The 24052-nt window shown below is 37.8% G+C and overlaps 3 protein-coding genes and 1 long non-coding RNA gene across 4 annotated transcripts; 1 reads left to right on the forward strand and 3 right to left on the reverse strand.

Moving 5' to 3' along the window:
* Positions 1-397: 397 nt before the first annotated feature.
* LOC104232463 (uncharacterized) lies at positions 398-1359 on the reverse strand. Its single transcript, XM_009785676.2, has 3 exons — positions 1354-1359; positions 1019-1072; positions 398-838 (listed from the first exon to the last, which is right to left on the reverse strand). The coding sequence occupies exons 1-3, from the start codon at positions 1357-1359 to the stop codon at positions 398-400; spliced, it is 501 nt and encodes a 166-aa protein (XP_009783978.2).
* Positions 1360-1375: 16 nt separating this feature from the next.
* On the reverse strand, positions 1376-2245 carry LOC104232462 (uncharacterized). The gene is made up of 2 exons (XM_009785675.1): positions 2050-2245; positions 1376-1962 (listed from the first exon to the last, which is right to left on the reverse strand). The coding sequence occupies exons 1-2, from the start codon at positions 2243-2245 to the stop codon at positions 1376-1378; spliced, it is 783 nt and encodes a 260-aa protein (XP_009783977.1).
* A 3460-nt stretch (positions 2246-5705) lies between these two features.
* On the reverse strand, positions 5706-7552 carry LOC104232460 (uncharacterized). The gene is made up of 3 exons (XM_009785673.2): positions 6839-7552; positions 6571-6693; positions 5706-6242 (listed from the first exon to the last, which is right to left on the reverse strand). Exons 1-3 carry the CDS (start codon positions 7254-7256, stop codon positions 6163-6165), a joined length of 621 nt encoding a protein of 206 aa, XP_009783975.1. The 5' UTR covers positions 7257-7552; the 3' UTR covers positions 5706-6162.
* Positions 7553-9244: 1692 nt separating this feature from the next.
* Positions 9245-9999, forward strand: LOC104232459 (uncharacterized). The gene is made up of 2 exons (XR_712337.2): positions 9245-9352; positions 9573-9999. It is a non-coding gene; the product is annotated as an uncharacterized lncRNA (long non-coding RNA).
* The last annotated feature ends 14053 nt before the right edge of the window (positions 10000-24052 follow it).

Genomic DNA, 24052 nt, shown 5'->3' on the forward strand with positions numbered 1-24052 from the left:
CAGACATTATCTATTATTATATGTCTAAGTATATGTGGACAAGATTGTATTCGACTGTATTCAAATTAATACTGCAACTAACTGTATACAGAATCTAATCATGTTATATATATTCAACCTATTTTTTTGTAATATAGCTGACTATATAGTTGTATTCAGATGTATTTTGACTAGTTATATATATAACTCAGGCACTGTCTATAATAAATTGTCAAAGTATATGTGGACAAGGTTGTATTCTAATGTATCCAACACATTACTACAACTAAATGCATCCAGAATCTATTCACGAAAGGCATTTTAGAAATTATTACTTGACAATGAGAATTTATTACTTGACAATGTCATCATAATTATTGACAAATTGTTGAAGCACCAATACATGTCAGAGTGTTAACTAAATTCTACGTGGAGCATTTCTACACATTCGCCTGTTATGTCCTCCCTGCCCACATATGCTACATGAATGTTGATTTTTCGGCTGCAGCAACTCACTTAAAGGTTTATCACGCTTCTTCTTTGGCCTTCCATGAGGTTTTTTCCATTTGGGTGGTAGTACAACCTCCTCTGCAACATGTGTTGGTATGTTCCAGTCATTTCTGTCCGGTAGCGGGTACACAAGCACATCGTATGTCATTACAACAATATTTGGTTTGTAATAGTTAGAGCAATACTCTTCTGGCATTAGAAACTTGCTCTTCAATACAACCCAAGCATGTGAGCATGGTAATTCATCAACTTGAAACCTCCCACAAACACATTTTCTCTCTAACAGGCAGATTGTGTAATGCCTCCCTCCATCGTTAACCGTATGTAAGTATTCAGTTGATGGTACCACCTACATTTAAAAATAGAAATATAATTGTTGAGCACATATAACTGAATTACCGTATGTATTATGCTGAATTACTCAGTTACATACAACTGAAATATTTGCATACATAAGAATATATCATATATTTTGACCGGCAGACTATAAACTATAATTACGTCTTATCTTATGAATACTATTACATACATCAAAAATCGGCTGTACTTTAGGCAACTGAAGTGTAACAAAAACATTAGAAGGCTACGACATGACAATACATATTTAAATTATGTATAATACAGATTTGTTTGTTGTATTCTGATGTATTTGAATAGTTTTTGCAGCATGTTTTTAGTTGTATTCAGTTTAATTCAACTCAGATCTTCGATAAAATATGTCTTGTATGTGTTTGAATTTAGTTATATTCATATGTATTCATGACAGTTGTATTATAAAAAATGTTTGTATTCAGATGTATTCATGTCAGTTATTTCAGAAAATAATTAAGCTATCTAATACAATGACATTAAAATAAAACTTACAGTCATGCGTGTAGACATTGCCTCATTCAAAGTCAGCATCTCTGGTATTTTTTCCAAGCGTTGTGTATGTTTGTGTAGCTTCTTTGCGGTTTCTACAATTCCAACGTCTAAAAATCTTCCTAACTTCTTCGAGGAAGTCGTATATTGACAATTCCCTTGCTGACACTAGTGCGGCATTGATTGACTCAGCAATATTTGACGTCATTGTCCATCCCTTGTTAACAGGGGCATACAACCTAGCCCACTTTACGTATCCAGCTAACTCTAAGTATTCTTTTACTCTAATATCTACCTTCTCCACCTTCTCCATCAGACTGTCAAATTCAGCTTGTGTGTATGATTTTTCCATCGAGAAGTATATCTCGCTCAACTTGGCATGACTCTTTTTGAATTTTTTATATACGTTGTTCCATAGATGCCATATACAAGCAAAATGCGGTACATCTGGATACACTCTCGATACAGATTTAATGATACTCTCATTTCTATCTGAAACGATGCACATGTTTTCCCTGTCATCGTATGCTATCTTGAATTTCTCAAAGAACCACTTCCAAGCAGCATCGTTTTCTGAATCAATAACACCATATGCTAGTGGCAATATATGACCTATAAAGACAATTGAATATATATTTTTAAAACATGTATTTCAATCTTTAAAATATTAACAGATTGTATTATAATTCAGGTACTCACCTGCACCATCCAACGTGCTTGCCGAAACGAATGTCCCGGTGTAGTAAGATTTTAGGTGACTTCCATCTACAACAACAATGGGTCTACAATGATCAAACCTCTTTATAAAGGCATACAAAGATATATACACATACATGAATTCATTTTTGGGCGATTTTACCATCCTGATATGGGAACCTGGATATGTCATATCCATTGTATATAAGTATCCTGCTAATTTTTTGTATGAATCAGCCGGTTCACCTCTCAAAAAATTCATTGCCTTTTCTTTAGCCCTCCACGCCAACATTGTAGCTAACATCTACACCTAAATCTGATTTCACATCATCAATAATATCCTTTGGGGTATATTTTCTCTTATGATTAGTAAGCTTAGGCCTAATCATACCACCAATAAGGCTGCTACTTGCATGCCGCTGCTCATACACCTTGTCCTTCAGTGGACATGTATGGTTATCAATGAACTCTCTCAGTTTGAATAGTTCTGATTTGTTAATGCTTGAAGCCTTAAACCTCCATTCACAATCTTCTGAAATACATAATAATGCATAGCTGCAAAGAATTAATCATTGTACATATGATTAACATAAATGTTTACAAAAAAATGCACTCATATACACACAAATACAATCTGACATAGATACATTCTGACATCTATATATATAATTTTTTATACTACTGAATTCAATTATAGTTATATGCATTTAAATACAATTAATACAACTGAATACAATTATGGGTATATGCATACACTTAAAACCACAGTAGACAAAATAAGAAAATAATTAGAGACACTGTAATGTAATTATACCAGTAAAATACATATGAATACATGTATTTAAGGATCATAAACAAACATATGTTAACGACATCAGTGATAATCAAGAGGAAATCCACAAATATGCATAAATACAACAACGTTAAACTTACAGCTCGAACCAATAATAGAAAATACAAAACAAAAAATTAAATACATGCAAACCTAACAACATTAGACCTATCAACCCGGAATTGAAACCTTTGAGATATATCATAATTTTCCATCACCTCTTTCAATGTAGTCTTATCCTTATACACTTGTCCAGCCATAACCTCCGTTTGATTAGTTTTTGAAATTATCAAATCCTTGTCTAGTTCGAACACCCAAATTGCTTCTCCTGAATGGACAAAATCTAGAGTCAGTGTATCATCTATATCGGAATCGTACCTTTGAACTGCTTCGTCTATTTGCACAATGTCGCCTTGATTTAAACTACCTCCGAATACAAGTTCTTTTTCAATAGTTGTTATGCACAAATGATACATCCCGAATTCTCTATTCTCTTTTTTCAACTCTACATACACTCTGTAACCCATATCATTATGTATTTCCATTGGCATGCAATTTTCTTCTACTTTATATTGAATTTTAATGGACTTTGAGCTCAAATCTATGCCCAGTTGACTAGAAATTGAAGCAACCAAATCATTAAAGGACGCATACTCCTTTATCAGTATTCCCTCAATTGAAAAATCGACGTAATTGCCCTCATCGTTCCACTTGCCAGAATGATGCAACAACACTGTTAAACTTGCCATATGTATGAAGGAACTATATCGTATTTTCTATATAATTTGTATCAATCTAATTTTTCGTGGTTGAATTGATATCTACGAACAGAGAAAAGGGAGAAGTGAATGGAAGAACTTCGAACAGATGTTGCTCTTGTTTTCGCTACTTTTTTTTTTGAATCGTGTATGGCAGAATACAGATTAATGGGTAATAGTTTTTGTTCGTTGAGTTAAATTAGGAGAATATCATGTGATTTGATTTTCTTTCCGTTTTTAACTAGTTTAACCTTCCAGATTTTATGCAGATACGTTACTGTATTCACGATAAGGCTGCGTGAATACAGTTAAATACATATCAACCTTAGCTGAAATTTCCTTTTTAACGCCTATTTTTTCTATTGTATTAATGAATACAATACCTTAAATACATCAAATACATTGTATAAAAATATAGAAGGTATCTAAACACGTAATATAGAAAAAGGTATCTATAAATGACTAATTAGACATAAAAGATGATGCTTTACGATAAAATTCTCTTGTTTTAACTAAGAAAAATTTCAACTTTCTTGTGAACGCTTAGGTATACTGTCTTAGAAAAAGTTAATACCAAAAACTGGAAGAGAGATTATTGGAAACTGAATTGATTACCTCATATTAGGGATTCACGTGCTAGATTACTTATGAAGTTCCTAAAGAAAAAAAAGTTAAAAAAATATCGATCGGCAAAAAGTTATAAAAGAAATACTAATTTGTTTACATCATTCCTTAGTATTTTAAGACCTTTTGTCAAAGATAAGAAAAATCAAGTTGAAGACATGTTGTACAAAAATCATGTGTTCTTTGTGTATTAGCATCCTGTGAGTCCCAACCATATAAGGATGTTTTTTGAAATACTAAACTAAATTTATTTGATAGGATGTTCTAACAAAATTTACAAATAAAAAAGTAAATTCATGACTGATTTATCTAAAAAAATAAAAGACATTAGTTATTTTGTTTCATTTTTAGTTTTAGAAAATGGTAGAATACTCCATTTTCGATGTTATATGGATTAAAACATACATTAAGATATAAATTTCTAACATTTTGAAAATAAATTTTACAGCAAAAGTAATATGTCAAAATGCTTTTAAATCATATTTTATCAGCTCTTACTCTCTCGTTGTGTAGCACCATGTTAATAATTGAAAAAATAGTTTAACATGCATTTTTAGAAAAGAGAAAAGAAAGTCTAAATCAAGAAAAGTAACTAATATTCTTTTCATTTTCTATATATTTTGTATGACGGAAACATCTAAAACATTATTTAAGGTATCAAATTTTAAAATTTGACTTTATTCTACATGCTATATTAATTTACGTGTAATTTTTTAGTAAAAGAACAACAACAACAACAACAATAACAATAACAACAATAATAAATCCAGTGTAATTCCCAAAAAAGGATCTGAGGAGGATAGTGTGTACACAGACTTTACCCGTACCTTGTAAAGATAGAAATGTTGTTTTCAATGTTTCTTGAACCAAAATAATTTGCAATAATATTGTAGCTCAAAGAAAAATATGATATTAAGAAATTAACATAGTTTATATTCTAAATAAAATACAAAAAATAAAAATAAAAAAACAAGAAATTTTGATAAAAGGGAAGCCTAAAGTAAGAGGTGTAAGCTTATAAAAACTTATATTAGAATCACATAATTACGTTTGTTATACATTAAGAATTTGTTAAATCTGAACATAATTAACCAATCAGTAATCATAAAAATTTAAGTATACAATATTGTTGCACCTCATGTAACTATTAGTATCTCGGAAACCACCTTGTACATAAATCAAATAAGAAATAAATAGCGTCTTAAAAACTCTAAGTTTTTTAAGCTCACCACAAATGAGAGGAACAATATTTTTTGTTTTTTTCATACTCTTTTTATTGGACAGTTATACCTAAAAGAAATTCAATTTATCATCATGCACATATAAATCAAAATATACGCGGTCGACAGTTAAAATACACATTACTTTTTAATCCGCTAATACTCAAATTTTAGTTGGAGAAAAATTATTTATCCAGTTATTCTTGTATGCAAAATATTCGGATGTTTGAGATTGAGCTTGGGCCCGGGCGTAGCACGGGCACATCATCACTAGTATTTACATAAAGAAGTGCTCTAAAAATTTAGAGCTTACATATCATGGCCCTGATCTTTAGTCCCCAAAACAAAATGTTCAAAAGTCAACAAAAAAAAAACTAAAATTATTTGAAATATATATATATATATATTTCAAATAAAAAACCAAATTTTGGCGGGAATCGAAAAGCTGCTAGAAAAATTAATGTCGTATATTGAAAAATTAGAAGAAGTTGATCTCTTCAAACCAATGAAGCTACTTCACTCCTTGCCTTGATAGTTGATACACAAACCAGCAAAAAGGTGCCATTAATTGACTCATGACGAAAAGAAGAAAATCTCTAGTTCTTATTGAAATTAGACACCAGGTCAGTTTTGACTATATTTTCTACGTACTAATATATATAGTCCAACGATCTCCAACCCTTTAATAAGACTGCTTGACAGAACAAGCCACTGCCTGTGCCCAATGCCTCAACTTTGTCTTAACTTGTTGAGGATCATCACCTGCATGCACATATAAGAGTTAGCATTTGGAAATTACTTAGATAAGAGTTATTGCATCAATAATTAATTAATTAGCATTTGTTCTGATGTCAAAGGGATATGATTCACAGTTGTTCTATCTAGTCTAGATTATATAAGAATCATAACCTTTTCATTATAACAATTCTGACCTTTACATTTGACTTTCTTAGCCTACATAAGAAGCATAACCTAGACGTTATTTATTTCCTTCATCATTGTGTGTGTACTCTTATATAATTTCTCCATTTTCTCATTGTTTTAGCTTTAAATTAAAGAAAGAAAAAAAAAACTATAGAAGCCTAATTACCTGGGCTACAAATCTTCCATGCATCAGCAGGATCACTCCTAGTGCTTCCAAATGACGAGGATCTAGCTCCAAGTCCAAGAGAATTTGATGAACCTGGAGAGGATAAGGAACCTTTATGGCTACCTGCAATGGTGTAGCCACACAAAAGGCACAGCGGTCATTTGAACATCCTTTTGCCAAAAAAATTATATATATATATATATATATATATATATATATATATAAAATCGTGTACATCATTAATGAAATTCCTGATTTCGCTGGCTACCTGGGGAAGATATAGGGCTCGTCGAATATTGGCGATTCACTGCAAAATAAAGATCTAGCGCCGGCAACGTGCTACACAGCCTCTGCCCTTCTTCTTCGTTAAATCCAAACCCTAATTCTATGCAACCTTTGAGTTCGTTGAGGTCCTCGTCGGTCACATCGTCATGATCTTGAATCCCAATTATATTCTTTTTCCTCTCTTGATGGAGAAACTGACGACGTCGTTTCTCCCATGCAATGTCACGTGGAATCTCGCACATGGAAAGTTGCTTCGATAACCTCTTGTTAGGGTTCCTCCAAAAGGGTGGTGCCTCTTCTAAACGCTGTAACTCCTCGCATTCTGATAATTCACTCGAAGACGACGATGGTGATGATAAATGTTTCTCCTGGTCCGCATGAGTAGTATTAACCTCCCCCATGTTGAATAGTCAGATCAAGATATTCGACTTTTCACATACAGGGAAGGTTAATTTTAACAAAAACAATATAAACAATGATAATACAAATCGTACAATTAGTTAAATAATTAGACTTTTGGTGAAGAATGATGGAAACAAAAATAGGCTGCCATGGCGGGGTTAGAAAAATGACCGCCTTGGCTAGCCGTTAAAAATGTGTGCGGTGAACAAGATAGATTATACAGGTCGATAGGCTATGGCTTTAATTTCTTTAAGGAAATGGAAATTTTGGCTTTTATTGTATTGTAAAAGGAGGGCAATGGCATGCACTAAGGTTTAGAAAGAGTTTAATGTGGGAATACTAAGGGATGTACAGCCATTATTTGCGGCCTTTCCCTCTTTAATTTGCAACTCTCCATTCATTTGTAACGGCTAACGGTATTCAAGAAAACTTGCTTCTTACATTTCTTGCATAAATGACTCGTTAGTCATTACGTTTAAGAAGATTCTTTTAATAAGCTTGCTTATTTTTATCAAAAAGATGAAGTACTCAAATTAAGGCGTAATATTTGGCATGTTCCAAAGGCAGCCGTCACACAAGATATCCTACAAAGGATATGCAAGCGTTAATGGCTGCTTCCACGGCTCGAATTCCTCGCTTATAGGTCAACTTTACCACTGTTCCAAGGTCCCCTTCTTATGTATTGGCATGTTCCATTTGGATTAAATTCACATAATTTATCAGTCTTCCTTTTAATAAGTTCGTTTATTTATCGAAATTATTGCTCGACGACTGTGTATATAAACGTAAAATAGCACTGCAACTAATATTACATACTCCAGTAATTAGCGTCATTTATCTTAATATACATGATTAATTAGTATCAACAGCTTATTTAAATCATAAATAACCTTCCGTCTTCCAAACAAAATAAGCCGTCGTTATTTTTAGTGCTTGGGATTAAATTTGTAGTAAAATTTATAAAAGATAAGAAACACTGAAAACCAAACTGGGCAAGGAAAGGCTGGAAAATTGTTTGCTGGAATTGCTATTTAAACTGTGCAAGCAATCCAAGTGTCATTTTGCGAATCCAGACGCTTTAAATAACTGAAATGATCTCCAATTCCGGAAGTTTAATTATCAGGTAAGAATACTATCGATTTTTTATATATGACAAACGGAGCTAGTTGGCATATTAAATCCTATCGATTAGCGTTTAGTATGTTAACTAATTTAGATGATGTGAGCAAGTTTGCATGTAATAGAGTAAGAGTGATCGTTCAACTCTATAGTTGATATAATTCAAGGATAATATAAATCTTTAATTATTAATAATTAATTAAACTCTGAAAAAGTACAAAAATATAGTAGGGCACTACTTTGTAGACTGTGACTAAGTTTCCTTAATTGATCTCTTCAATAAATAATTATAATATTTGTTTAATATAATAAAAATGGATATATTTGACATATGCATTTTAAAATGTGAGATATTTGCATTTGGTTGTAATATTCTTGACTAGAAAAAATATGATTTCATAAATTCACCTAAATCTTTTATAATCACGTGAAATGCAAACAAATTCACTAGTCATATAATAAAAAGTATATAGTTTCCTTTAATCAAATAATAACACTAATTACTTTAATAGAAATTATTAGTAGCCATGTGCATATTACGAATTACGTACTAGACCACGGAGCCATCATAAATTTCACATGCATCTCACAAAACTAATGGATCTTAAATCAGGTCAGATCATCATTAATTTTATAGGAATTACTAGAATACTTCTTGGTCAAATTATTTTAGTTTAAATATTTTTTGGGAGATGTGAGAGTAAAAGAAACTTTAAATAAGATATTTCATTTGTAATTAAAAACGAAGACTTGCACTTGCAAGAGTTGACCCCAACGAAAAGTTAAGCAAGAAGTAAAAGTATTTAAAAAAAAAAGCGAATCAAAATGCATTTTTTGGAGAGGTCTATAAATTGTGTTATTTGGAAAGGAATGAGATATCCTTATACAAATATTCACAAAGAGCAAAGTATTCTTCTTAGTATGGCATTCCTTAAGCTGAGTTTGATTCTGGCTACTCTTATCATGGCAGCCACTAGTTAGTATTTCATATTCTATCTCTATTTATCTTTGAATTGTACTTTTACATTGCTGCATTTGCCACATATATGTATGGACTTATACAAATTTGCACGAGTTTCATACGCATGTATGCCTGTTATAAGGATATACATGTACTTTTATGCATGACGTTTAATTGTTGTTCATTTTCATATTTTATCGATCATTCTCTTATTTGATATGATGAAATATTTCAGTGAATGCGCCATGGTCCTCAAATACAAATGTCGTTGCTGCACGGGATGTTGATTATGATATTTCAGGAATCAAGAGGAGGATAATGCCGCAACTTAATACTTGTGGGAGACTTTGTATTTCAACTGTTGATTGCGGTGATTGCATAATTTGTTGTACCTGTCGTGCGTCGCCTATTTACGATGAATCTCTATGTTTCGTGTAGGTAGAGTGCAGTGACAATGAACTCTAGCTATTAAATCCGTATTACGGATTAGTGTTTTCATGTTAATTTCAACATTTCCTTTCTTATTTCTTTGTCTTTGATACTATGTACGAATAATAAAGAAGTCAAGTGAGTGGCTTTTTTTCTCAAGCAGGAAATATCTTGTTTCATGCATGTATGCATGATTCATCGTAAATTTATCATATGAAATCTGTGGTAGGTTTCCTTTTTCTATTCTTTATTTAAAAGCAGGTAGCTTTCAGCTTTCTTTTTACATGTCATCAAATTTAAGCCTTTTCGTAACTTTGTTTTTTGTTCGAAGAAGAAGAGCACCACCGCGAGAAGAACTTCAACCAGAGTGGTTTGAGCTGATTTCGGAGGTGTTAAATGGATTTGGATTTGGAGAGAAAAGCAAAGGAAAAGATTAATGTTGACCCTCTTTTCTGTTAATGTTTTTAAAACTGTCGTTTGCTTTATGTTTTATATAATAGTAGTACTATAGTAGAAGAAATAATGTCAATTACAGATCTCAAAATTAAAAATTATTTTGACGTACAAAGCATAACAGAAAGAATCCTAGCGTGCATATCAGCTTTTAAAATGGGAATCATATTCATCAATTTAACTGAACACAGATGGTGCATGCAAAAGTAATCCTGGGCCTTAGGAAGCAAATAATTTCCTACTCTACAAGCACAAATGCATAAATTCTAGTCTTAAAGAAGAGATACACTTAGTTTCTATAGAAAAATCTCTTGCCAATTGAGATTGAAAGAGATTGCAAAAAAATAGTTACCATGTTAAAATTGTTTGACCAAAAAGTATTAGGCCTTTTTGTTAAACTAATTAAATAAGAAGATAGAGGGTAAATCCTAGTTAAGGATAATTAATTCGAGATCTGAGATGGATAACACGATCAATAGAAAAATATAGTTGAGTACAAATGTTGGTAGTATTTATGGCTGGATCTAATAGTAATGTCATGCATTAAATAACATTAAATGACAATAAAATGCAAAATAAAGGAGAAGATTCACCCAGTCTTGAGTGAGGCGGATCCTCTTTTATTTTGATAGAGATGAATGATAGACAAATACAAGAATTTTAGGACCTTTTTCGGATCTAATGGGGAGTGTGAGATAACAGATAATCTAATCTCTTTAGAGAGATGTGTTTTTTATCTTTTCTAGAGATAGAGGGTTTGCTTTTTTAGAGAAGTCCCCCCCTCTTTGTTTCCTCCTTCTTCCTATTTAGAAGGGATATCCCTAGAAAATCCTAAAAAAGTACAATTAGAGAAAATATTCAGTAGAACATTCCTTTTGAAGATTCCAAAGCAAAACTAGCCGTTATTTCTATTTGTACTGCTCGACCTTGGCCTTGTTAATGATCACTACTCGACTTCGGCCTTATTGGTCACTGCTCGACCTCGGCCAAACAGCTCAATTCGATTCGCAGGTTACTCATGACAATTGTCTCCGCATGTCAAATTTCTCTGATTCGATTTTGACTCAAACAGTTAGTCCCTCTGTTTATCAAGGTCGTCGTTTGGTTGATCTCGGTGAGCGAACTTCATTAATCGTAGTTCGAGAAATTTGGATGGGGAGGTCGAGTAGTGAGGATCGCCACTGAGGGTGTCGATCTTCAGGTCCAAGTGGTATCCCTGCGGGCTGAATTTGAGCAATGTTCGACCAGGGCCAATGACTCGAGTGATGAGTTGATCGAGAAGACGGTAGAGTTGGAGAAGGCCAACGAGGCCAGGATGGCAGCTTTGGAAAGTAGGGCGCCATCGGAGGAGTTCATCCGCGTCCTCCGATCTGGACGGGCGATTCGGCCCTTATAAGATGCCTTATCAGGTACCTCCTTTGATTTGGAATGCTACTTTTGTTGCTTATTTCTGATTCTATTTTTGGAGCAAGGTCGAATGCAGATTCGAGCGAGGTCGAATGCAGATTCGAACGAGGTCGAATGCTGATTCGAGCGAGGTCGAATGCTGATTCTAGCGAGGTCGAATGCTGATTCGAGCAAGGTCGAATGCAAGCTTTGGCCGAAATACGGGTGAGCTTCATGCACTCATGCTTTGCCTACATATATCGGAGAGATTTACATGTTTTCTGGGTTGGCAATCCAGTCCTAGTCTATATGGTCTCTTGGCATCTTGGGATTTGCTTTGATGACGATCGTTCCCTGTTCGCGTATCGGGGAGAATACTCCTGATTTTATTTCACTTAGAGAAATAGTCAGTTAAAACCAAATGAAATCGTTCGTTACCTCGATTTGATCGGTCAACGAGTGGAGGGGAGTGACCACATTACCTTCTCCAGTTATGTTTTTAGTGGCCGCTACCAATTTGGCAAGGCCGCCTGCTTCGATATTCTGTGCTCGAAAGATTTGGTCAAGCTAGCATTCATCGAACTCGAGTAACAACTTGCAGATCTCGGCCTGGTATTTTTGCAGTCTTTATTCCTTGATTTGGAAAGTCCCTGTGAATTGCTTGACAACGAGCTGAGAGTCGCACCGTAGAATGACTCGTTTTGCTCCGTACTCGAATGTTAGCTTTAAAACCGCAATCACGGCCCAATCTCATGAATACCAGATATATCACGCTCCATCCAACTTTTAAATGCCTCTATATCGTTGTTGGCCATAGGGATTGGCCGGTCCAACACGCTGTTTTTCGGAAGCCGGTTGAGAGAAAAATACGTAGCATTCATTTTCCATTGCTTTAATGACACGTTCAGGGACACCATGGTTGATGACTTTGAAGAAACCAAAATTTTCAGAGGCTTTGATAATGAGCTTTGACACTTCCGATATCTCGCCCAAAAGGTCTATCATATGAAGCTCAACGTCACGCAATTTTTCTTTATCTTGGCGGCTAGACGGCGGAGAACGCTGATGAGCCACCACCATGTTGAAAAAAGCAGTATAGCCAGAAGAAAGGATAGTAGTAAAAAAAGGAATGAAGAGAATCATATGTTACGTACTCTCCATATGTACCAAGAAACAGAAAATGGGTAAGAATTGATTTTTAGAGATCTAGAGAAAACTAAAATTTTAATTAGAAAATTCTCACAGACGGCGTCAAATTGTTTGACAAAAAAGTATTAGACCTTTTTGTTAAACTAATTAAATAAGAAGATAGAGGGTAAATCCTAGTTAAGGATAATTAATTCTAGATATGAGATGGATAACATGAAGAGAAAAATATAGTTGAGTACAAATATTGGCAGTAGTTATGGCCGGATCTAATAGTATGAAAAAGACCACGTATTAAATAACATTAAATGGCAATAAAATGTAAATAAAGGAGAAGATTCACCCAATCTTGAGTGAGGCGGATCCTCTTTCATTTTGATAAAGATGAATGATAGACAAATACAAAAATTTTAGGACCCTTTTTGGATCTAATAGGGAGTGTGGGGTAACAGATCATAAAATCTCTTTAGAGAGATGTGTTTTTTTTATCTTTTCTAGAGATAGATGGTTTGCTTTTTTAGAGAAGTCCCTCCTCTCTGTTTCTTCTCTCTTTCTATTTATAAGGGATATCCCTAGAAAACCCAATACAATTAGAATATTCCCTTTAAAGATTTCAAAGCAAAATTAGCTGTTACTTCTATCTGTAATGCTCGACCTCGGCCTTGTTAATGATTACTACTCGACCCCGGCCTTATTGATCACTGCTTGATCTCGGCCTTATTGATCACTGCTTGGCCTTGGCCTTATTGATCACTGCTCGACCTTGGCCTTATTGATCACTCCTCGACTTCGGCCAGACAGCTCAATTCAATTCGCAAGTTACTCATGATAATTGTCTCCGCATGTCGAATTTCTCTAATTCGATTTTGACCCATACAAAAATGGCAACACTCATTACTCGGATATTAGGATTGTAGGTTGTTAATGCTTGAGGTAGAAAATTAGAGGACGAAGCATGTATTTCAAGAAAAACAATATAGTGGTACATGACTTAGCAAAATGTGGAAGAACCATGCAAATTTTTGAGAGCTTAAGTATCTATGATTTTTTTCACCTACTTTTGTATGTCTTTTAGAAATGATGATTGTGTATCCTGGACAAATTAAGTTGTGTAATTGAATCTAATAATGTTAATAATATTATTTTTTCTACCAAAAACAAAATCACAAAAGGAAACGTATAATGTTCGAGGATTATTTACTGCACGACACAACTAGTTGGTCCAAAGAAAGTCGTATCACAAATGGTATTTGGGTTCAATTTATGGAAATCTACATCCAATTTAGGCCAAATTAATTACGAAACTATTTAAATAAGAGATTTTTACCTTTCTATACGCTATTTGAAATCGTATTACCCTTTCTACTCAAGTTTTAATTTAATTACATGATCATATACAATTTACCAATTATATTCAAATAAGTTTTAAATGAGTATCCCTTTATAATAGGATATGGATAAGGAATATTAGTTATTTCCTTATCCCTTTATACTCTCTCTCTATCTCTCCGTCTCTCTGTCTCTGTCTCTCTCTCTCTTCGTCTCTCTACTCTCCTTCTCTGGTTTTTCCCCCAATTTTACTTCATTTGAGCTTTGAGGTTCTCTGTTTTTTTATGAGTTCTTGTTGTATAGAGTTTTAATGGAATTCATCAATAGATTTTAATCGTTTTAACTTAACAATTTTCTTTCATGTTGCACAATTGGTGTTCAAATTGAAATTGTCAATCAATAATTTTGAAGGTGTTTGACTCTCCACCATTGACAACTATTAAAAATCTTTAAAGTTTTGAAATCGAATTTGAGTTTTCAAAAACCATTATTTGTTTGGATTGGGTATTGTTGCAAATAATTGGGAATAATATTTGGAGTTTATAACTCAATTTTGAGGGTGTTTGGTGAAGATTAGACTTGATTTTGGCTGAATTTCATATTGAAACTCGAAGAAGAAGAAGACGTGACATACAATATACTTACGACATTTGTCACGAATCCAGACCCAGTCGTGATGGCGCCTCTCTTGAAGACAAGGCCAACTGACACACACCTAATTTATTTTAAGCCATTAAAATAATATAAATTAAGTCTTTAACATAATAATAATCCCAAAATAAAGGTGAATAATACAATTTGCGGAATAGACATAGCCCGACATCGGGGTGTCACCAGTCATGAGCATCTACTAACCGATTAAAACAGGAAGAGTCTACCTAGTCTATTACAAAACTAAAACAAGAGAAAATAAGATAGAGGGAGAGGCACTAGGCTGCGAACGCCGAGCAACTACTTAGTGAATCTCCGAATCCGCTTGAGCTGGAAGAATCAACACTCGCTAGCGGGGACCTGAAGCGCCTGAATTTGCACACAGGGTGCAGGGAGTAAAGTGAGTACTCCAACTCAGTGAGTATAACAATAAATGAAGGCTGAGCGATAAGAAATCACATAAAAGCACAATAATATACTATAAAGAAGCAGTATAAAACCAGTAAAAGCAATAAAACAATGAAAACATATAAAGCCACCTTAGTTCAGAATAAACTTCTTTAAAACATCTTTTTAACAGTTAAACAATTAAATAAAAAGCAGCTAGAACAGATAAACACATAAAAATCAGCCCCCCCGGGCACAATGTCAACAGAATCCGCCCCTCAGGCAATATCATGGAACAACACCAGCCCCTTGGGCTATATCTCATATCACAATGGGTACCCGCGCTCTCTGGAGGTGTGCAGACCCAGGAGGGACCCCTTATGGCCCAAGCGCAATATCAAGCCATCTCGTGGCATAATCAATAGGCTCTCGGCCTCATATCAAGCCACCTTGTGGCGTACAACTCAGGCCCTCGGCCTCATAATCATAAATCATTGTATCCTCACAACACAGGCCATCAGCCTTACTCAGTCAGAATCTCATAAGCCACTCGGGCAACAGTAAAACATGATGCTCAGCCTAAATTATCACTGAAAATATCATTTAATGTATTAAAACAGAGTAAACATGGCTAAGTTATGAAAACAGTAGAATATAGCATGACTGAGTACAAGTATAAAGTCAAAATAGTGAGGACATGTCAGTAAAAAAATCCCCTAAGGGTCCAAATAGTTGGCACGAGGCCAAAATATGGCATTTAGCTCAAAACATGATGATAGCAACCAGTTTTCAATCAAATACGCAGTAAAATAGTCGTACGGGATGGACTAAGTCTCGATCCCCAATAGTGAACGACCTCACGCTCGTCATCTAGCATGTGTGTCACCTCAACATATCACAACGATGTACAATCTGGGGTTTCATATCCTCAGGACAACATTTAAAATCATTACTCACCTTTATCTGGTCCAAACTCTAGCCCGCGGCGCCTTTGCCCCTCGAATCGGCTTCCACTCGCGTCGAATCTATCCAAAATAAGAATCACAACGTCAAAATATTCTAAAGGAACGAAGCCCATGTGAAAATGATCAACTTACAATATAAATCCTGAAATTAACCAAAACCCGACCCCCGAGCCCACGTCTCGGAATTCGATAAAATTTATATCAATGGATTCCTTATCTCCCCACGAGTTCATACATATCAAAAGTCCCAAAATCCGACCACAAATGGCCCATCAAATCCTCAAGCCAAGGTCTCTAATACCAAGTCCTAGTTTCTGTCACGACCCCAGTTTGCCCTCCGTGAACCATCGTGACGTCACCTAGTCTCTACGACTAGGTAAGCCTAAAATGCGGAAGGTAAACCCAATTTGCAGAAAAAAAAGAAAATAGTTTAAAACAGAAATAGTGTAATAAAACAATAATTGAAAGTGCCACTCGGCATACACAGTACCAACTCTCATAAACTAATATAGTTTTCCCAAAACCCGGAAACCCATGAATCACAAGCTCTGGAATGTCTACATCAACAGAAGAAAATAGAAAGTCTATCACTACAAGATAGAACGGAAAGGGACTTCTCGGTCTGCGGATGTGGCAGATATACCTCGAAGTCTCTGGAGCAGTCGCCTCGCCTCAAGGGTGATAGGATTGAGTCAAATTACCTAGATCTGCACATGAAAAACATGCGCATAAAGGGGTATGAGTACACCACAGCAGTACTCAATAAGTGTCAAGCCTAACCTCGGTCGGGTAGTGACGAGTAAGGTCAGGGCCCTACTGAGTTAAAATAAAAATATATGGTATGACAGTATAAGATAAGCAGTACAGTTGAAGTGTAACAATAAGAATTTAATACAAGAAGACAAGGAACTCAATAACTAAAACAGGGGCAAAAACAGGCACAAGGAAATAACCGGGGATTTCTCAGTATCCCGAGGATCTCTTAGTACCCTCAATATATATACCATGGATCTCTTGGTATCCCGAGGATCTCTTAGTATCCTTAATATATGCTAGGGATCTCTTGGTATCCCAAGGATCTCTCGGTATCCTCAATAGATGTTGGGGATCCCTTGGAATTCTGAAGATCTCTTGGTATCCTCAATATACGTTCTAGGGATCTCTCGGTATCCCGCACCTCAGCTCAAACCATAAATACATGCAAGGGATCTCCCGGGATGCCGTCCCGTAGTCCCAAAGTAAAACACGCAGCAACAACATAAGGAATACTCACTAAATCTCAATTTTGTACCAAGTAAACAGGTAATTCTAACCTAACATGCTTCACATAATACAATTAAGACAGTTTAAGCAAGTAAGCAATTAAGTCAATTAAACATGCTTTCCTAGGCTAACATCAGGCTTCAATTGCAAGTAGTATAAGACAGGAAAAAGGAACACAATTAAAATTTCTTAAAGAAAACCGGATTTCCAACAATTAGCTCAAGACACACTCGTCACCTCACATATAAGGCATTTCAATTATCAAATATACCAAATTCTAAGGGGAAGGTCCCTCACACAAGGTTAGGCAAGCCACTTACCTCGAACCAGCTCAAATCAATCCGAAACCACGCTCTTGCCACGAGTACTCGACTCCAAATGGCCTAAATCTATTCAGTTCAATTGCATTATGTAAATAACACTTCAAGTAACTGATTCTACAAAGAAATTCTAAGCTAATGCACGAAATTAGGTAAAATTACCAAAATTCCCCTTAGGCCCACTTCTCGGAATCGGGTAATATTTACATTTCCAGAATCCTCACACTCTCACGAGTCCAGTCATATCAAAAGTACCAAAATCGGACCTTAAATGGTCCCTCAAAATCATCACTCAAAAGTCTCTAATTAGTCAAGCCCTAACCCCCAAATTACCACTGATTTTCCTTAATTTTTCATGCTTATAATGATCAAAATCACTCCAATAACGAGTTTAGGGACAAAAGACCTTACCCAATGAACTCCTCTGAAAATCCCTCTTGAAAAATGCTCCCCAAGCTTCTTCCCGTTTGAAAAGAGGTGAAAAATAGCTAAATTTTGCGAAGGCAAGTATTTATATGTTTCTGCCTAGTTAATCCGCTTCTGCGGCCCTGGAGATGCATCTGCGGTCTCGCTTCTGCGAGAACATGGTCACATCTGCGACCTTTCACTTAAAGACCAGCTTTCGCACCTGCGATTACCCATTCGCAGATGCGGTACCGCTTCTGCGGTAAGTCTCCCGGCCGGGTCGTCACAACACTTAAATATTCGTTCGTCCTTGAACGAGCATAGAGACATACCTGGAGTAGTGAAAAGATGAGGGTAACGGCTGCACATATCCTGCTTGATCTCCCAAGTCGCCTCCTTAACCGGCTAACCCCGCCACTGAACCTTTACTGATGCAATATTCAGCTTTCTAACCTGCCTGTCCAATATTGCCACTGACTCCTCAACATAAGATAGATACTTGTCCAACTGGACTGAACTGAAATCCAACACGTGTGACGGATCACCGTGGTACCTCCATAGAATCGAAACATGAAATACCGGATGAACTCCTGCCAAGCTGGGAGGTAAGGCAAGCTCATAAGCAACCTCCCTAACACGCTCATAAGCAGAACCCGTTCTCCAACTGTATAGGAAACATCACGAACCTTCCGGTCTGTGTAACTCTTCTATCTGGACTGGGTTGTACGGAGTCTATCCTGAATCACCTTAACCTTCTCCAAAGCATCCTGAACCAATTCTATGCCCAATAATTTGGCCTCACCCCGCTTAAACCAACCCACCAGGGATCTACACCACCTACTATATAAAGCTTCATACGGTGCCATCTGAATGCTGGACTGATAGCTGTTATTGTAGGCAAACTCCGCCAATGACAAGTACTGATCCCAAGACCCTCCAAACTCAGTCACACACATACGGAGCATATCCTCAAGAATATGAATAGTGTGCTCGGATTGTCCGTCCGTCTGAGGTGAAATATTGTACGCAACTCCACCCGAGTACCCAACTCCTGCTGAACGGCCCTCCAGAACCGTGATATGAACTGAGTACCTCTATCTGAAATGATGGAAACTGGAATACCATGCAGACGAACAACCTCCCGGATATAAATCTCCGCCAACCGCTCCGAAGAATAAGTAGTACACATGAATGAAGTGAGCGGACTTGGTCAGCCGATACACAATCACCCAAATAGCATCGAACTTTCTCAAAGTCTACGGGAGCCTAACTACAAAGTCCATGGTGATCCGCTCCCACTTCCACTCCGGAATCTCTATCTGCCGAAGCAACCCACCCGGTCTCTGGTGCTCATACTTCACCTGCTGACAGTTGAGGCAGCGAGCTACAAATTCAACTATATCTTTCTTCATCCGCCTCCACCAGTAGTGCTGCCTCAAATCCCGATACATCTTCACGGCACTCGGATGAATAGAATACCGCAAACTATGGGCCTCTTCCAGAATCATCTCCCGAAGCCCATCAACATTGGGTACACAAATCCGACCCTGCATCCTCAATACCCCATCATCACCAATAGTCACATCTCTAGCATCACCATGCTGATCCTTGTCCTTGAGGACAAGTAAATGAGGGTCATCATACTGACGCTCCCTGGTACGATCAAATAAGGAAAACCGAGAAACCACGCAAGCTAGAACCTAACTGGACTCCGAAAGATCCAATCTCACAAACTGGCTGGCTAAGGCCTGAATATCCATCACCATAGGTCTCTCCGATGCTACTAAATAAACCAAACTCCCCAAACTCTCTGCCCGATGACTCAAGGCATCGGCCACCACATTGACCTTACCCGGGTGATACAAAATAGTGATATCATACTCCTTTAGCAACTCTAACCATCTCATCTGGCATAAATTTAGATCTTTTTGCTTGAAAGGTGTTGCAAGCTCTGATGATCAGTATAAATCTCACATGGGACCCAGTACAAAGAATGGCGCCAGATCTTCAGGGCGTGAACAATGGTAGCTAACTCAAGGTCATGGATAGGGTAATTCTTCTCTTGTACCTTCAATTGTCTGGACGCGTAGGCAATCACCCTACTGTCCTGCATTAACACCGCTCCGAGGCCAATCCTCGAGGCATCATAATAGATCGTATAAGACCCCGAACCTGTAGGCAGTATGAAAATTGGGGCTGTAGTCAAAGCTGTCTTGAGCTTCTGAAAGCTCGCCTCAGACTCTTCCGTCCACTGGAACAGAGCACCCTTCTGGGTCAGTCTAGTCATAGGGGCTACAATCGATGAAAACCCCTCAACAAAACGGCGGTAGTAACTCGCCAAGCCAAGGAAACTGTGAATCTCTATAGCTGAGGATGGTCTGGGCCAACTCTGCACAACCTCTACTTTCTTCGGATCCACCTGAATACCTCACTCGATACCACGTGGCCTAAGAATGCCACGGAATCCAACCAAAACTTACATTTCGAGAACTTAGCATATAACTTCTTCTTTCTCAGAGTCTGAAGCACAGTCCTCAGGTGCTGCTCATGATTTTCCCGACTCCGAGAATACACCAGAATATCATCAATAAAGACAATGACGAATGACTTAAGATACGGCCGACACACACTGTGCATCAAATGCATAAAGGTTGCTGGGGCATTGGTCAGCCCAAATGACATAACAAGGAACTCGTAATGACCATACCGAGTCCTGAAAATAGTCTTCGGGATATCTAGCTCTCGAATCTTCAACTGATGGTCACTTGAAAACAAGTCAATCTTAGAAAACACTCATGCGCCCAGAAGCTGGTCAAACAGATCATCAATACCAGGCAAAGGAACTCGTAATGACCATACCGAGTCCTGAAAGTAGTCTTCGGGATATCTGGCTCCTGAATCTTCAACTAATGGTAACCTGAGCGCAAGTTAATCTTAGAAAATACCTGTACGCCCAGAAGCTGGTCAAATAGATCATCAATACGAGGCAAAGGATAACGGTTATTCACTGTAACCTTGTTTAACTGGCGATAATCAATACACATATATATAGAACTATCATTTTTCTTCACAAACAAGACAGGAGCACCCCAAGGTGATACACTGGGCTAAATAAAACCCTTATCAAGCAATTCCTGTAAGTGATCCTTCAACTCTTTCAACTCAGGAGGAGCCATACGATACGGAGGAATAGAAATGGGCTAAGTGCCTGGCAGCAGATCAATGCCAAAGTCAATATCTCTATCAGGCGGCATGCCTAGAAGATCAGCTGGAAACACATCGGGAAAATCCCGTACTACTGGGACTGAATCAACTAAAGGGGTATCAATACTGACATCTCTCACATAAGCTAAATATACGTCACACCCCTTCTTAACCATACCCTAAGCTTTAAGAAAAGAAATAACTCTACTGGGAGTGTGATCTAAAGTACCCTTCCACTTAACATGCGGTACACCTAGCATAGCCAGCGTCATGATTTTGGCGTGACAATCAAGAATATCAAAATAGGGCGATAACCAGTCCATGCCCAAGATAATATCAAAATCCACCATGTTGAGCAACAATAAATCAGCTTTGGTCTCAAAACCACTAAGAGCAACCAAACACGACCGATAAATGCGGTCCACAACAAGAGAATCTCCCACAGGAGTAGAAACATAAATAAGGGAACTCAACGAATCCCAAGGTACACCCAAATGTGGAGCAAAATAAGAAGACACATAAGAGTAAGTGGAGCCTGGATCAAATAGAACCGATGCATCTCTGTGACAAGCCAGTATAATACCTGTGATGACAAAACTAGAGGCAACAGCCTCGGTTCGGGCAGGAAGGGCATAGTATCGGGCCTGGCCTCCCCCTCTAGGGAGATCTCTACCTCTGGCTAGCTGAGTAGGTGTGGTAGCAACTAGAGATATAACTATAGCCTGAGAACTCTGCAGGGCGCGCTGTGGCTGAGAAGTCTGTGGAGGCGCACTCCTCCCAAGTCTAGGGCAATCCCTCACCACATGACGTGTGTCACCACACTCAAAACAAGCTCTGGGAGGACGTGGTGGTTGTGACTGTCTCGGGCTAGGTCTGCTGGACTGATCTCTGAAAGCACCCCGCGCAGGAGGTGCACTAGATGCCAGAGGTGCATAATAAGGCTCCTGAGGTCTAGGAGGAGCTGGAATACCACTAGCTGCTGGAAGAGCTGAATGAACAGGGCGACTCATATAACCCCTACCATGATGACTACAGCTGGGGCACGGGCACCAGAATAATGACCCAACTTTTGAGACCTCTTCGACTCCCTCTCCTCTCTCTCCCTAGCATGCATACCCTCAATCCTCCTAGCAATGCTCACCACCTGCTGATAAGAAATATCCATTTCCAACTCACGAGCCATGCTAGACCTGATGCTGGGAATAAGACCCTCAATAAACCGACGAACTCTCTCGTGAACCGTAGAAACTAAAGCTGGGGTATGCCTAGCCAAACTATTGTAACGAACGACATACTCTGAGAGAGTCATAGCACCCTGGCGCAAGTGCTCAAACTCTGTGTGCCATGCGTCCTTGAGTCTCTGAGGAACATACTCTCTCAGGAATAGATCTGAAAACTGAGTCCAAGTCAGTGAAGCAGCCTCATCCAGACTGTCTAACTCATAGGTGCGCCACCACTCATAGGCAGCTCCTCAAAGCTGGAAAGTAGTGAAGGAAATCGCACTCGATCCTGTTATACCCATGGTATGGAGAATACAAAAACACTCATCTAGAAATCCCAGAGCATCATCCGATGCTAGACCACTAAATATAGGAGGCTTGTACTTCTTGAACCTCTCAAGCCTCAGCTGCTCATCCTCGAAAACTGCTGCCCTGTCCTCGGGCTGATCTCGAACTGCCGGCTGTACAGGAATAATCTCAGGGACCTGTTCAACATGCACTCGCTGCTCAGGAGTGCAGGCGGCGGGCGTTTATGCTCCTCCCCCAGCCTGAGATGTAGCTGCAGCAAGGGGAAGCAACCCTGCCTGAGCTAGAGTGGTGTACATGCTCATGAATTGTGCCAGTGTCTTCTGAAGTGCTGGAGTAGTAGTAGCAGTAGGCGTGACAGGTGCCTGAACTCTGGCTGGAACTACTAGTGGTACCTCGGTGGCAGCTCGCGCAGGTGCCCTGGCTGCACTACGTGCGCGCCCTCGGCCTATACCTCAGCCCCAGCCTCTGACGGTTGCAGTAGGAGGCGTGGGTGTCTGATCATCTCGGGTAGCGCGTGTTCTCACCATCTGTGAGAGAATAGAAGATAGAAGTTTAGAACTATGATGTCAAAAATCTCGCACGACAAGGAAATAAAATGAAGTGGAATATTTTTTCCTAACAGTTACATAGCCTCTCGTAGATAAGTACAAACGTCTCTGTACCGATCAGCGAGACTCTAATAAACCAGCTTGTGATTCATGACTCCTATGAACCTAGAGCTCTGATATCAACTTGTCACGACCCCGGTTCGCCCTCCATGAACCATCGTAACGACACCTAGTCTCTACGACTAGGTAAGCCTAAAATGTGGAAGATAAACCAATATTACGGAAGAAAAGAAAACAATTTAAAACAGAAATAGTGTAATAAAACAGCATTTGAAAGTGCCACTCGGTATACACAGTACCAACTCTCATAAACTAATATATTTTTCCCTAAACCCGGAAACCCATGAATCACAAGCTACGAATATAATAAAAAATGCTCTAACTTCGGAATGTCTACATTAACAGAAGAAAATAGAAGGGTTATCACTACAAGATAGAATGGAAAGGGACTCCTCGGTCTGCAGACGCGACAGATATACCTAGAAGTCTCTGGAGCAGTCACCTCACCTCAAGGGAGATCGGACTGAGTTAAAGTACCTGGATCTGCACATGAAAAACATGTGCAGAAAGGGGCATGAGTACACCACAACAATACTCAATAAGTGCCAAACCTAACCTCGATCGGGTAGTGACGAGGAAG

Source organism: Nicotiana sylvestris, chromosome 1 (genome assembly GCF_000393655.2).
Source record: "Nicotiana sylvestris chromosome 1, ASM39365v2, whole genome shotgun sequence".
In the NCBI taxonomy this organism is placed as follows: Eukaryota; Viridiplantae; Streptophyta; class Magnoliopsida; order Solanales; family Solanaceae; genus Nicotiana; species Nicotiana sylvestris.